We start from the raw sequence: 13,984 nt of genomic DNA on the forward strand, positions 1-13,984 counted from the left end.
GCATATTCTACGATTCATCTACAAGAAAACACTTGCTATAGACCATTATATTTAGAAATGTCTTCTCTTCATGTAACAACAAGAAAATTCTTGAAGTCTGGCATGTAGTTAAGAGAACTGGGAACAAACCAAATTTCATCCTCAGATAAACATACATAACTACGATAGATTTCAATCTAGCCCAAGCACAAAGTTTTACACATACTACAAACAGAAACAGAAGGTATCAACAAAAGACTATTCTTACATTGTTTCAAATTAATTTGCAACTATACAATTTTAATTGTAATATAAAAAGGGAAGGAATATAACAGAACAGGTATGAAGAGAAATATTTTCCAAACTTTTATTTGTGCACATTCATCAGGTGAAAAAGATAACTTTTACAGCTTCTTTGGTGCCCAATATTCAGCATACAAAAATGTAAAAGACTATTCACAAATAAAACACAAGCTCAAGCTAAAAAAAAAGTCTTAAAGGTAGTGCACATCGTGACAGCTTTGCTTATGAATACACAGAAATTACTGCAAAAATAAATAGAATGTCTTTTTAAAAGCAGCAATTTCATATCTTGTAAACTTCCGTTTTTACAATACAGCACTGTTAAGAGTAAAATCCAAAAGCACTGGAGTCTATACTGTGGCCATGAGCAAGTAAAAGAGTCTGTATTCCTCTGCTGTGGTTGGTCCAGTTTTCCTTTTTGCTTTTAGTCCAATGTGCAGCAGTCTTTGAAGGTGCTCGGTTAGGGAACCTAACCATCAAGTGGTGAATTACAAAATTTATTTCCTGCTTTCAAACACGAATGGATAAATCTGTTCCACAGCACTGGCAACAGCCTTTACATTTGGCCCTGAGACATAGTTTAAAAAAAAAAAAAAAAAAAAGGCAGTAGGAAGAGAAAATGCAAGGAATCAGAAATTAGAACAACAACAGTACCTTTAAAAAAAGCTTAATATTATTAGCAATCACAACTTCATACCACAGACAATAATAAGTTTTTCCCATTTCTCCTAACTTAACAGTTTTTCTCTGAACACTTTTTATGTGAAAGTCTTTTCTTGTAAATCTGAAAGATGTTCTACATTTGTCAGTGGATAGATTACAATTAAATAATACTGTCATTTAATTTCATAACAACTTGGCTGATTTTCAACTGACTGGCTTAAACAGCCCAGAGAAGAGGCTGAGTGGCAGAGGTAAAATAAGTTCTTTTACTTATGTCAGTCTTCTAGGAATTTATTTCTTCAAGCCTAGCCCCTTATTGCTCTTGGTTTAAAAACCTACCAACAAAAGCTACTGTTAAATAATGCTGGATTTAACTGAAGTACATTTCAAGCAAGATTATTTTAGGTTTGAAAATTACAGACTTGCAAATAGCTTCATCATTGATCTCAGGACAAAACCTGCAAGCCAGGGAATGGTTTGATCATCTCAGGAAGAAGCATATCAAGGTTATCTAACATGATCTGTGAGCATCCAGGCAAAGAAAAAGAAAAATTACCTAGCATTGCTTGCTGGTGGTACCAGACCACTTTATGCAACGAAAAAGTAAGATTGCAAATAAGTGAGTAGTAACATGGTGGAAGATATTAATTCTGGATAGAAGCTTGGGGATGCAGGTAAAGGACAACAGCAATTTCTCATATGCTTTGATAAGTAGGAACTCAGGGTTTTTGTAACTCCACTTTAGACTTCAAAAGTTTCTTCCAAGTATAGAGAACTGTTCAAAATTACTCACAAAAACAATAACTTAAGCATAAGTTACTTAAGTAATTATTGTTTTACATGCTCAGTCAGAAATCAAATGGACAAGAATAGGATTCTTCCTATATTTTCAAACTGGTTGAGTGAAGCATTCAGCTACAACAAGCCTGGTAAAAGATACCCATCTTCTGGGGAGATACTGTACCGTCCTTACATTTGGCTGCTATTAGAAAAGAAAGTTGTCAGGAAAGGAGAAGCCTTCAAAAAGTGAGAATATGAGTAGGCAAATAGTTCCAGCAAAAAAATGCCACTCTCTCTAAGGCTGAAGGGATGTAAAAACCGGATCATCATTCTAGGGCATATAAGAGAAGGAATAAACAAAACAAAACAACACAACCTCCCTAAACAACCCCCTCATTTTTCATTTCAGAGTCAAAGAAATAATACTTCTTTCTATTACATCCTAGTGATTTTTATTATCTTTTATGAAAGTAACAAAATCTTTTTATACTTGTCTCATGAAAAGAACTCACTTTCATGGGTTTTTTTCTAACATTTCTAATTATATATCTCAAAATTCTCTAAGGAAGAGGTATTACAAGTACTAGTACTACAGAAACATGAATCTTTAAAAGAAACTTCATCTGAACACACTTGAGAAGGAGTGTACTACGGCTGAAAAGTAATTTAAATAATTTTTAGAATAAGAAGCGTAAGACTCAAGACATTTTTTTCCTCTAGAAGAGAGGCAAAGCAGAAGCCTAGAAAATCAACAGAGGTCTGAGTTAGTTTTTCAAACTCACCGCTACAACTAAACTAGAAGGATGCAAAACTTCTATGTTTACCATATTTACCTTCCTATTTGAAAGGAAAATTCTAAAAATATGGAAGTGATTTTGTAAGCAATGAATAAGAATTTTACAGAGAAGCTGAATCTCATTAGGAGGCTGACAAGACATGCTGAGAGATTTTTATCACTGCAGTGATACTAAGGCTTCTTATTTATTTTAAATTTAGTTTCTAGTTTTGGCTAGACCAGTTGCACTGTTCCGAACATATACTGCAATCCTGAAATACTTTTTAGCTCTTCATTTTTAGATTACTGAATATGATGGAAGTTTGTCTTCTTTAGAAAACATTGATTCCAATATCTTGTTGGAAATGTTCTGCATAAACATAGGCATTTGTTGAGCAATTAAGCTGTGAAAATAAGAAAAATCTGTATCCAGCTTCTGAACCAGTAGCTGAGCTCTAACAACTGCAAGACATAATTGTTGCTAAAGTGACACAAAATGATTTTTTTTGGTTTTGTAGCATTTTAACATGTATTCTCTGAAAATCTGACTTCTTGTACATGGACACTGATGGCGAACATCTCACAAGCAAACAGAAAAGAAAATGAAAAATGAAAATGATGAAGAGAGAAGAAAAAAATGGCTGGCTTCTCCAAGACCCAGGACAACCATGTCTCTGACTACATGGGAAAAAGCAGTGATGCCTGTGATTCAGTGGTGGTTCTCTTAGCTGAGCTTTAACAGAAGAGAGCACAAGTCTGTACAACTGCAAATATTGGTCAGGTTCATTTATGACAAAATGCTATACTATCCTATGAGTTTCCATAAATCTGAAGTTTGCAAATGTGTATATATGAAAGGGATGTTAATGCTAAATGCAGTGTACATCTCTACAAATGGAAGAAAAAAGGAAGAAAATTGAAATATTTAAATAAACAATAATTACCTGCATTCTTAAGTGCTATCTTACTTTTGGTTTCATTAAAAAAAAAACAGACTGTGTACATCCAGTCTAACTAATTTTTTGAACCACCCAATAATAACACTTTCCCTACAACTCTTCTGGCACTTTCACTAAAAAACAAACTAGGTGCTAGCGCAGGGAAACTAAATACTTTCAACATTATCTTTTGACTGTTTTAAACATCTTGCTTTCCCAAACCTACTGGCTCTAAAGTTAATTATTCCCAACAAGTTAAATATTTATTTTTTGACATTAAAATACCTGTAACTGTGATACTGCCTGTGGAAAAAATCTGTAAGGTAGCTCTGAGAGATTTTATTCTGTAACACACGGCAGGATGAAGTTCTGGTTCATAACTAGAAAACAAAATTAAAAGTAAAAAAGAGAGATCTAGAACTGAAAAATAAAAGCTTAAGAAGTATTCCAGGACTAAAATTCTTTAAAATCCTACGTACCTCGCATGAGGTCTGTTATTCGTTGTAAATTCCGGCAATCTGATCTCAAAGGGCATGTTGCACACTGCTAAAACATTCACAACTTTAAAATCTGTGAAAATTACCTTTTCAAAAGAGATGGAAAAAAATACATTAGAAATTTACAGCAAGTCAGATGCATGGGTTGCAACAAAAAAAAAAAAAGACAAGGCTACTACTTAGAATATTTTGATGAGTCAAAATTAGAATCTTGAGACTGATGCTTTTCTAATAGGCATCTAAAGAGTACTTAATGGACTCAGAATATTTATATTATCCTTCTGTGGTGGATTAACTGCTGAACTGGGTTGTACAACTGAGTTGTATCATGGTCACTACAGCAGCATGGTTATAGTACAGTTTAAGGATGAGATGCAGAAACAACTCAAACTGCTGTACTAAACACCTCCCCACTGAAAATCAACTAAATTTAACAGCTCATGGAATAGCAAAGGAAGCAGAGAAAAAGATTAAATATTGTTGTGAATTTCTTTAATGCCTTGTTGCTACATACCATTTGCATTAAAGCTAAGAATAAGGAAAAAGGTGACAACTGTTTTGCTTTAAATGCCAGTAGAGCAAACTGGTTTTCTACTCTAGATGACAACAAAATAGCCAACAGACAACTGCTCTACAAAGAAACTGCACTGCTGACAGGTCAGTGTTGGCAATGTCACTGGGGAAACTTTTGCTCGTTTTCTGAGGTTGCCTAAACTTTAAACGGCCGTTCTTCTTTAATCTACACTTTTTAGAAAGATGTTAGAAAGATAGTTGGAAAGATAGTTAGAAAGATAGCTAGAGATATAGCTAGAAAGAAGCAACTTAGTCTTAAATCAACTTAATCTTCAAAATATAAACTGCTCACTTTTTGACAAAACTTGGTGTGTTCCACCCTGGAAGTACTGTGCACCTCACTGACTTAACATTCCATTCCAACTTTAAAGGGCTGGGTCCAAAGTACACATTTGTGACAAGTAGGAGTGTCACACTTTTGCTGGGCTCTGATGCAGCATTACCAGCATAGGCTGCCACCACTGCCTTTATGTACTATAATCAAAAGTAGTCTTTCCCTGAAAATGACAGCTACTGTGTCTATTTAATTGTCTGTCCCTAAATTGAACCTGTGTGTAAACAGCACAACAGACTATCAGGAAGTTTTAGAGCACCAAATTGTGTAATTTTAAGTAGTTCATGTTGCTGTTTTTCAACCCTTACTATGAAATACAAGTGGTGTTTCTGACTGGTAATGTTAACCCAAAACCAGATTAAAGAGGGTGTTTCCTGTCCTAAGTATTTTATTTGGCAGATTTTCAGCTGTGCAACATGACAGTGCAGGAGCACTTTTCTTCCTTTCTCTTTAATTTAAGAAGCTCAAACCTGCCCTTATTCAGATGGAAATGTATCTGCTATTCCATTAGAAATGAGTGAAAATTATGTTCAAATTACCATAGTTTCAGCATTTTCCAAATAAATCTTTTGAGATATTGTAAATTCTATCTAAGAGACATCTGTTCATATATTAAACAAATGTTGTTGTTCATTATCCAGTGAAGAACCACTGCTCTGAGCTGCCAAACAAAACTCAAATCCACAAAACAGGACAGCTTCTCTTTAACCAGCATCTGGAAAATGTATTTGGACAAAAAAAGGCCATTTGAGTGAAAGCACATTAACTGCTAAATCATTACGCTCCCTCTTCTTTATTTCTTTCTAAAAAAATGAACTACCAGCATTGTTTGAGTCATTCAAGTCATTTCTCATCAGAATTACCTGAAAACCTAGTTTCTGTAGACTACGAGCTAGTCGTCTGGCACCAAATTTAGCTTCTTCTTCACTATAAAGAAGAAAGAAAAGGATCTAGCATTAGCAGAAATAGAGTATATAGTTGTGCACACACACGCCACGATAGCTACTCAGACTACAAAATGAACCATTATAGAATGTAGCACATCAACCATGATCTCATGGACAGCCTTCACTTCATCCTGCTGTAAGTATTACATTTTAACTAGATAGACATTCCAATGGAGTCCTTCATGCCCTGTTTGTGGAGTATCTTGGCACTTGGCTCAAGCTGAAGTGAGAGACATGTTTTAATCATACATGATTTTAAGTACCCTTAAACAAGATCATGGGTAGTCTGGAGTTAACATCCGGAACAATCCTCTTTAATTTTGGAACAGAGATCAGACACAGAAAGTATGCAAATTTACTATTTTGACTTACCTTTTCCTTACTTTGAAATGCAGACATATCTTAAAGGAATTCAGCTCTTAAGAGTTTAGTGAGTGTCAGATGTCTCTGAACTGAGAGTCTGCTTTTGCTTCTTTCCAGTCCCTCAACACTTTATTAAATTCAGGTGGGGTTTTGTGAAAAAATAAAGAGATATCCTCAGGAAAGGTCATCCCTTCCCAAGTTTCAACTTCCAGCTAAACACACAGAATTCTTAAAGGCTTCTTAAATCACTCGAGGATTTTCTTAACAAGGCAGTTTTCCTTGCTGCTCTCCCAAGAAGGCTAAACTTATGTTGTTTAAGATTTCAACACTATCTGACACAAACACTTCACATATGAAACTTCCTCCCAAATACAAGGAGCTATATGTGATCCAGTATGAGCCAATTTAAGCAGCAGCAAGTACCACAATGTTGTATTTTAAAATATACAAGGACTTAGAGCTAGAGAAAGAACCTTCATGAACTCACCTTGTGGCTCCTGTGCAAATAACTTTTCCTGAGGACCAAATTGTGGCCGTAATCCTAGGTTTCCTAAGCTTCATTAAAACCTTCTAAAAAAGAAAAGTAGAAAAATTGGAAATTAGCAGTAATTCAATTTCATACTAGAAAAAAAATTACCTATTATCCAAATCAACTAAAGTTACACTAAAGCTCCCTTTAGTTTGATAGGCTTGAACTGCTCCTTCATCTCTTTTAGTAATTAAAAAGCCTAGCTCCTGAGAAGAACAAAATAAGCATGAAATAGCCAATGATTCAGTGTACACAAAATAGATTAAATGAAGGTATTTTTCACTGAATAAAAAGCTGAAAACTAAAAGTACCATGCTGATTTTTTTCTTATTACAGTGATTTGACATTGCTGACTCCGTATCAAGATATATTTTCTTGACACAGCCATCAAATTTTGGGAGGCAAAACAGACCCTGAGGTATAACAGGCCTCATCACATACCTTGTACCCAATATTCACCTCACCAAGTGCTGTCTCCTGAGACAGCATTTCATCACTCCCATTTCTGTACAAGTAATGTATTAGTAACTAAATACCTACAGCAAGAGAAGTAGAGAAAGAAAATTCTGCTTTTCTCTATCCACCATACACAGGTATTAGGCAGAAGAATGTTTAGCTTAAGGAACATTTCTAAAAACAGATAATTGAGGTATGCTGAATCTCTTACCCCAACATCACGCTTGTATATCACATTTGCTCCCTCTAATGCAATCTTCCTCAAGTTTAAATGACATCTTGTTCTAAAAACACACACTACATTTGTGATTAAAATGTCCAGTGCAACATCACTGTCTGCATCCATTGGGGTGATTTACAACTCAATTTTCCCACCAGCTCACCACGAAGATCACATCCTGAGAAGCAAAAATGATAAAATTAAACACAACAATAGAAAATTGCCTGTTAATATCATTGTATACATTTGCCCCTTAAAAGATACAAGAAGCAGAAGTCACTACACTCTGACTCATTTAACAGTGTGAGGGGAGGGGAAGGTCTGCATCTTTTGTGCTAGAAAATAGGACGTAACTTGTTCAAAGCCATGTTGCCAAACTTAACAGAAATGAAGTGCATATACATACATATATATATGAGTATTTTAAATTGCCAGTTAAATATGTTACAATTCTTACTAAGTATATTAACACACTGTAAAGATTACTGAAACTTCTTCCATAGCTCCAGTGGATAATCTTTCCTCAGCTTGTTTGAGGATGTCATTAGACACCTCAGGAAATACACTTCTCTGACTGCTGAAGCTGATAATTCTGAACAGTTTGACATTTGTGTTGGAATGGATGAGCCTATGAATAACTTTGAACTAACACCGGTTACACAAACTGCAGTCTGTAGACAGCCTGCTACCACAGCTTTCCCATCTTCCTCCAGCACTCTTGGCCTATCTCTCCCAATAATAGCTCAAAGCAAACTACACAAAATGTCCTGGTGGCAGCAGCAGCCGGGGCTGACTGTCTGCACTGCCCACAGGAAGGTACTGTACGGGCAGAGTGAGATGGAATGTTCCTGAGGAAAAGCACGGGTAACAGTGATGGCACAGGATGGCCGCCCAGCACATGCACTGCAAACCTAAGGCACCCAGGAAGCATCCAGGCTGCCCATGCTCATCAAAGATGGCACTCCCCATACACACGTCAGCTGGGAAAGAGAATCCTAACACCAGCAGCTGGGCTACCACTCATCCCAGTCCAAGTACACCCGACATCTCTTCTGTAACCATACAAAGCCAAGACAGCAGGCATCTCAGATAGATCTCAGGTGAAGAAATGAGAGGTGACAAGAGCAAGATCACTGGTATACAGCGAAAAGGACTTATATAAACCTTCTAGCAGTATTTCATCCAAACTAAACAAAAAGGAAAGCAAAGAACAAAATCAAAGAAAAACTGTCACATATGTGAAATGCTCCACATGGTCATTGCCATGAAAGAAGCAGGACACTATGCATCAAGACCAGTAACATACCTAGCAGACTATGATGTATTTATATCACTTTCAATGTTTTGGCCTTATGTTCTATATTAGAAATCTTCAAGATACAACATTAATGTTATTATCAGTATTTTCATCTGACTAAACATCATGACATAGTCTGTAATGGAGAACTCAAGGTGCATCTTTGACTACCATTCACTGATAACACAGAAGTAACAAACTACACGGCAGATGTGCACAACGTACTGTGTCAACTGCTGTGGTGGTTACTGCTTACACTCTGCAGCTTGTTCTATGCTGAAAGAATTATTCTGTAATTGTTGGCTTGTCCAGTATAAGAAAAGGCAAGATGAATGATAATACAGAAAAGAGATGAAGAAACAGCAAGAGGAAAACAGAAAAACCAAAGGTTATGTGTGGGGGTGGAGGAAATGCAGGCAAAGAAGAGAACAAACAGTAACTAATTAGTACTCCCAGATCCCTTTTAAAATCTTTCTATTTAACCAAAAATTACATGAATCCTCAAAGTTAGATATTAGTTATCCCATCTGGTTTTGATGGACTGCTACAGATTGGGAAAGTAATTTATGGCACCAGATCCAAAGATAGCACATGTGCAGATTTTGAATGGCATGCAGGCAGGGCCAGAATGGAGCTGGAACCCGTGGCATCTTCAGAGCGGCATTTGTTTTCCACCCTGGCTCTAACTCCTGGCTCTTACTGGAACCCAGGAAAGATTGTCAACAAGATACCTCCAATCAGCAGCATCTCCCAATTATCAGCAAGCATCTGCTGGCACACTCAGTCTCTACATTCTGAAAGAACATCAGATTCGTGCATAACGCCACCAAAAGGTTGCTAACATCTAAGCAACCATAGTATTGTATGATAATGTGCCCATAAAACATGGCTTATCTTAAAATGATCCAGGGAGAAAAGTCACATGCTCATTCAGAACAAAGGAAAAAGTGGTTGGAAAGAGAAGAAAATTACAATTTAAAAGGAAAAGATCTATTATTAAGGCAAAAAGGCGGCTGTGGAGCTGTCAGTAAGGATGTTTTCAGCAATTACAATGTCTCTTGGTTAGAAGTACAATCTACTTGCATAGATACAAAGAGAAGAAAAATTATACAGATTACAGTGGTGTGTCCCCATTTTAATTAGCCATGCTCTGAAAGTTCAAGACAACAGATACTAAGGGAGGGGCTTTTTAATTTTAAATTGTATATATTATGTCAATGATTTTGAACACAGCCATTCCGATTAAGCATACAAACACAATGTTAAAACTCTTCCAAGGCATGGTTTGGAAAGATTGGGTAAACCAAAATGTTTCTAGGCTTGGATACTTGTGATCAAGCAGTAAGCAAGCATTAACATATCACAGTCTTTGACTTAAGCTTTCATTTTAATGTCTCATGCCTTACTTACAACAAAGGAAAAAATAATCTATGGAGAAGATGTCCTGTTACCTTCCTTTTGGAAGCCTTAAATAACTTCAAATTCAGAGGAACCACAAGAAGAAAAGCAACTTAAACTTTCTTAAAAAAATAAAAATACATGGACTACATAAAAAAAATCTGATGAACATATTTGCAAAAAAGGTCTAATAATGTCCAAGAAAGAAAGATGTTGCTCTTATTTACACATATCTCCAGCAAGCATGACCAGCTGGAACATTCTGAGCCTCCTCTTTCCCAGCTGTCTCTTGTATTCTCTGCTATTCATACACACTAACGTAGCACTGACTGTTATTTCCCAAAACCTGAATTTCTGCATTTCTGTATCTTTTCTGCAAAATGGGGAAAATAGTGCTCCCTACTTATAAGACTATTTATATTCCATACTTATGCAGTTATACTTGCAGAACAGAGGTTGAGTAGAAACCAAACATCAGGCTCTTTCCAGTTCTGGATTTGCAAATGCTTAAGTTGATTTTATTGAGCTCAGCTTAAGTTTTGGTGATTAATTTTGCCCTTTGAAGGTTGTCTCATCTGAACTGTAGAATTTTGGCAATCCAGATCTCATTTCTAAAATGATGTTTTGACAGCTAATGCTAATTTAATAATTCAATAATAAATTTGAAAAAAATTTGCCTACATGTACAGCATTTCTTTTAGATTATGTACTTCATTTGACTTTCTCCAACACAAGAAACTAGGTAACTTTGATTTCAAATTGTTTTACACCAGCTTAACACAATCTACCCTGACAGAGTAAACAAGTTGAAATACATCTCTGTAGAAGTTTGCATTATTTTGTTTTATCAGGGACATTTTAGAGCATCATTCTTTCTTTTCAACATAGATTTCAGGGATATATCTGGAATATTACCCGAAGAGAAAAAAAAACAAAAACGAAGGAAATAAAAGTAAATAGAATAAGCATGATAACACAAAAATAAAAACAACAACAAAAGCTAATGCAAGGATATTTGACACTGTAATGTATCCTACACTGAAACTAGAGAAACTCCACAGAATAAGAAATACTTTGGAGGGAGGAATGACCACTCAAGTTCTTAAAGCATTACCTCTACATCCACTGTCAGAATCATAGACGTACTATTTTAGATACTTTATAAACACACGTGAAGACAAAACACCCTGCACGGAAATCTTACAATCCTAAAAAAGCCAGCAGTCTGTCTTCAGAAAGTTCCAAACCAACCACAGCACCATCATCAAAGAAAAAGGAAAGGCACTTGGGATGGGGTATATAAACAAAGTATTATTTTAAGCTCTTGACTACCTTTGATCCAAGAAACTCAGAGCTATAAAGGTAGATGGGGGATATGTAACAATGGTTATGTTAATGTCAGAACAGTTTAATAAACACCTTTTTCACCATCAGCCTAAGTATAAGCAACTTTTAGTGGTTATTTTTAACCTTTCTCCAAAGCAGTTCACAAACTGACCAACTCCACAAACAATTCCAACAGCCCAGCTGAAAGGATATTGGTCACTACTGTGTCAGTAGACATTTGTCAAACTAAGGCCTGAAAGGCATCTTTGAAGAAGTTAACATGAACCTCTACAGGACGATTCCATATGAGAAGGGAGAATAAATAAAGTCTGCCAGGAATGGAGCGAGATGATTACATCCTTCCACTGAACATGTACTTTTAAAGATTTTTGTTCAGCCCCTCAGGAAACAGGTCCATATGAAACGCTGGAGGTGACACACCTCTGCAATTAGCTAGAATCCTTAGACACGGTAAGGTCCCAGTGGCTAGTGAACGACCCCCTGAAAACAAGAGCAACATAGTTACTATTGTCTGTGCAGAACATCCTCTGCTCCAAACAACTTTCTTAGTTACAGCCATTGTGCTGGTGGTGCATGCTTTTACTTGCTGTTGCAATGGCAAGTTAAACTGGGCCTAAGCAAAAGGCCATCTTGAAGCTACTATTCTCACCTTTCAGGATTTGCAGAGTCATGACTATTTATATTTTGGGGGAGAAAATTTTCAAATACGTGCAAAACCAGTGTCAAAGCAGGGATTTGTTCAATTAGATCCATGCACGGCGTGATAATACCAGCTATATCATAAGCAAGTAGCACATCAGTCCTGCTCTTGGATAAGCCTACTGCACCTCCGTAGGGTCATACAACACAAATAAATCCATTTGCAAGAATAAAACCAAAGAGTATATCGAGCAAGACAAGAAAGCATATTTTAAATAATTCATTACATGCCATTTCCCTCAAATTTTTCTTTCATCAAAAAGTCCATTCATATTCAAAGCAAGATGCATTCGAACTCAAGTTCGTGCCATCTTTCCCTTAGAACATCCAGGAACGCCAAGCATTAAGAAGAACAATTTTTGTCTTTATAATACGTGGAAAAATCATCATAAGTACGGCAAAAGTCTGAACCAACAAGTTCGGTGGCCATTCCAACATGATGAAATGTCTTAAGAAAAGTAAAAATGTTTAGCTGTGATAAAATATTTTAAGGCAGCGCGTAAGCCTCTCACTCCATCCCAGTCAAACATTTTTACCATTTGCGCGTCCCAGCTGAGGAAGCACGAGTACCCTTCCTATTCCCGCTGCTGGGAATCTCACTCAAAGCCCTATATGCGCCAGCGTCACAACGCTCTGGTCAACAACTATTTCTTCTCCCCCCCCAACCCCAGCCCGAAACTTCTGCGGCCAGCACGGCACAAACAAAGCGCAGGCAGCAAGGCGGCCTGGCCACGCCGAGCTCCGCCGCTCGGCAGCGCCGGCGTGTGCGGGCATCGGCCGCCGCAGGGCACGGGGCCGCCACAAAGCCCTCGGGGCCGGGCGCGGGCCGGCCGGGGAACGGGCCGTTCCTCCGCAGGATGCCCTGCCCCTTCCTCCCTCTCCCTACCCCGGCGGCCCCGGCCACGCACGCCCTCCCGCCCCGGGCGCGATCGGCACCGCGGCGGGAGGCACCGGCAGGGCCGCGGCGAGGCGGGGGAGGCCCCGCGCCGCCTCCCTCACCTCGGCCGGGCAGGGGAAGCGGCGGAGAGGGACGGGACGCGGGGGCTCAACGGCGGCGGCGGCTCCGGCCGGGCCCGCGGACCCGAGACGGCGGCGAGGGGAAGAAGGAGGAGGAGGAGCGCGGCCCGTCGGCGGGCGGCGGCCGTTACCGTGCGGGCGGGCGGGCGGCCGGGCGGCGGTCGGGGCGGGGCAGGGCAGGGCAGGGCGCAGCGCGGTGGCGGTCAGTGGGTGCCGGTCGCCCGGCGGCGTTCCGGGTGTTGGGCCGACTCCCCGCGACAATAAACATCCCCCAGCGCCGCGGGCATAGACGCGGCGCGGCTAGAGCGGCCGCCGGAAGTCGCGGCGGCGGGAGGGAGGGAGGGGGAGGGGACGGAGGGGGCCGCGCTTGCAGCGCTTCCGCTGTCGTCCGCCGCCCCCGGAGCCGCCGTACGCCCCGAGACGGGCCCGCCGTGCGCGGCTCCGCACGGAGTCGCAGAGCGGGGCACGTCGGAAAGGACCGCAGTGGGTCATCTGGTCCGACCCCCCTGCTCAAGCAGGGTCGTCCCAGAGCACGTGGCACAGGATTGTGTCCAGACGGTTCTTGAGTATCTCCGGTGAGAGTGACTCCACAACCTCCCTGGACAATCTGTTCCAATGCGCGGTCAGCCGCACAATAAAGAAGTCCTTCCTCATGTTCAGCTGGAACTTCCTGTGCATCAGTTTCTGCCATTGTCTCGTATCCTAAAGCTTGTAAAACTGATAACAGGCTCCAGCTCGACCACGTCCAAGGGAGCGGGTTTGCCAGCGAAGCCGCTGGAGAGCGGATGCAGTTTTCAGCTCAGACGCTGTGAACGCTCGTGGCACGCACCAGGCGTTTCTGTGGGTGCTGGCCTTGGCACCTCTTTATC

General features: G+C 39.5%; 1 protein-coding gene across 5 annotated transcripts; it reads right to left on the bottom strand.

The window, feature by feature from the left end:
• Positions 1-332: 332 nt before the first annotated feature.
• TBPL1 (TATA-box binding protein like 1) lies at positions 333-13,743 on the bottom strand. Of its 5 annotated transcripts, none has more exons than XM_053972854.1 (7): positions 13,247-13,743; positions 7,349-7,535; positions 6,640-6,722; positions 5,706-5,769; positions 3,918-4,021; positions 3,724-3,818; positions 333-850 (listed from the first exon to the last, which is right to left on the bottom strand). In XM_053972854.1, the coding sequence occupies exons 2-7, from the start codon at positions 7,481-7,483 to the stop codon at positions 780-782; spliced, it is 552 nt and encodes a 183-aa protein (XP_053828829.1). In that variant the 5' UTR covers positions 7,484-7,535; positions 13,247-13,743; the 3' UTR covers positions 333-779. The 5 variants fall into 5 exon arrangements, with proteins under 5 accessions (XP_053828829.1, XP_053828827.1, XP_053828828.1 ...); XM_053972852.1 differs by lacking the exon at positions 13,247-13,743 and adding an exon at positions 13,098-13,209; XM_053972853.1 differs by lacking the exon at positions 13,247-13,743 and adding an exon at positions 12,635-12,740.
• Between the last annotated feature and the right edge of the window lie 241 nt (positions 13,744-13,984).

Source organism: Vidua macroura, chromosome 3 (assembly GCF_024509145.1).
Source record: "Vidua macroura isolate BioBank_ID:100142 chromosome 3, ASM2450914v1, whole genome shotgun sequence".
NCBI lineage: Eukaryota > Metazoa > Chordata > Aves > Passeriformes > Viduidae > Vidua > Vidua macroura.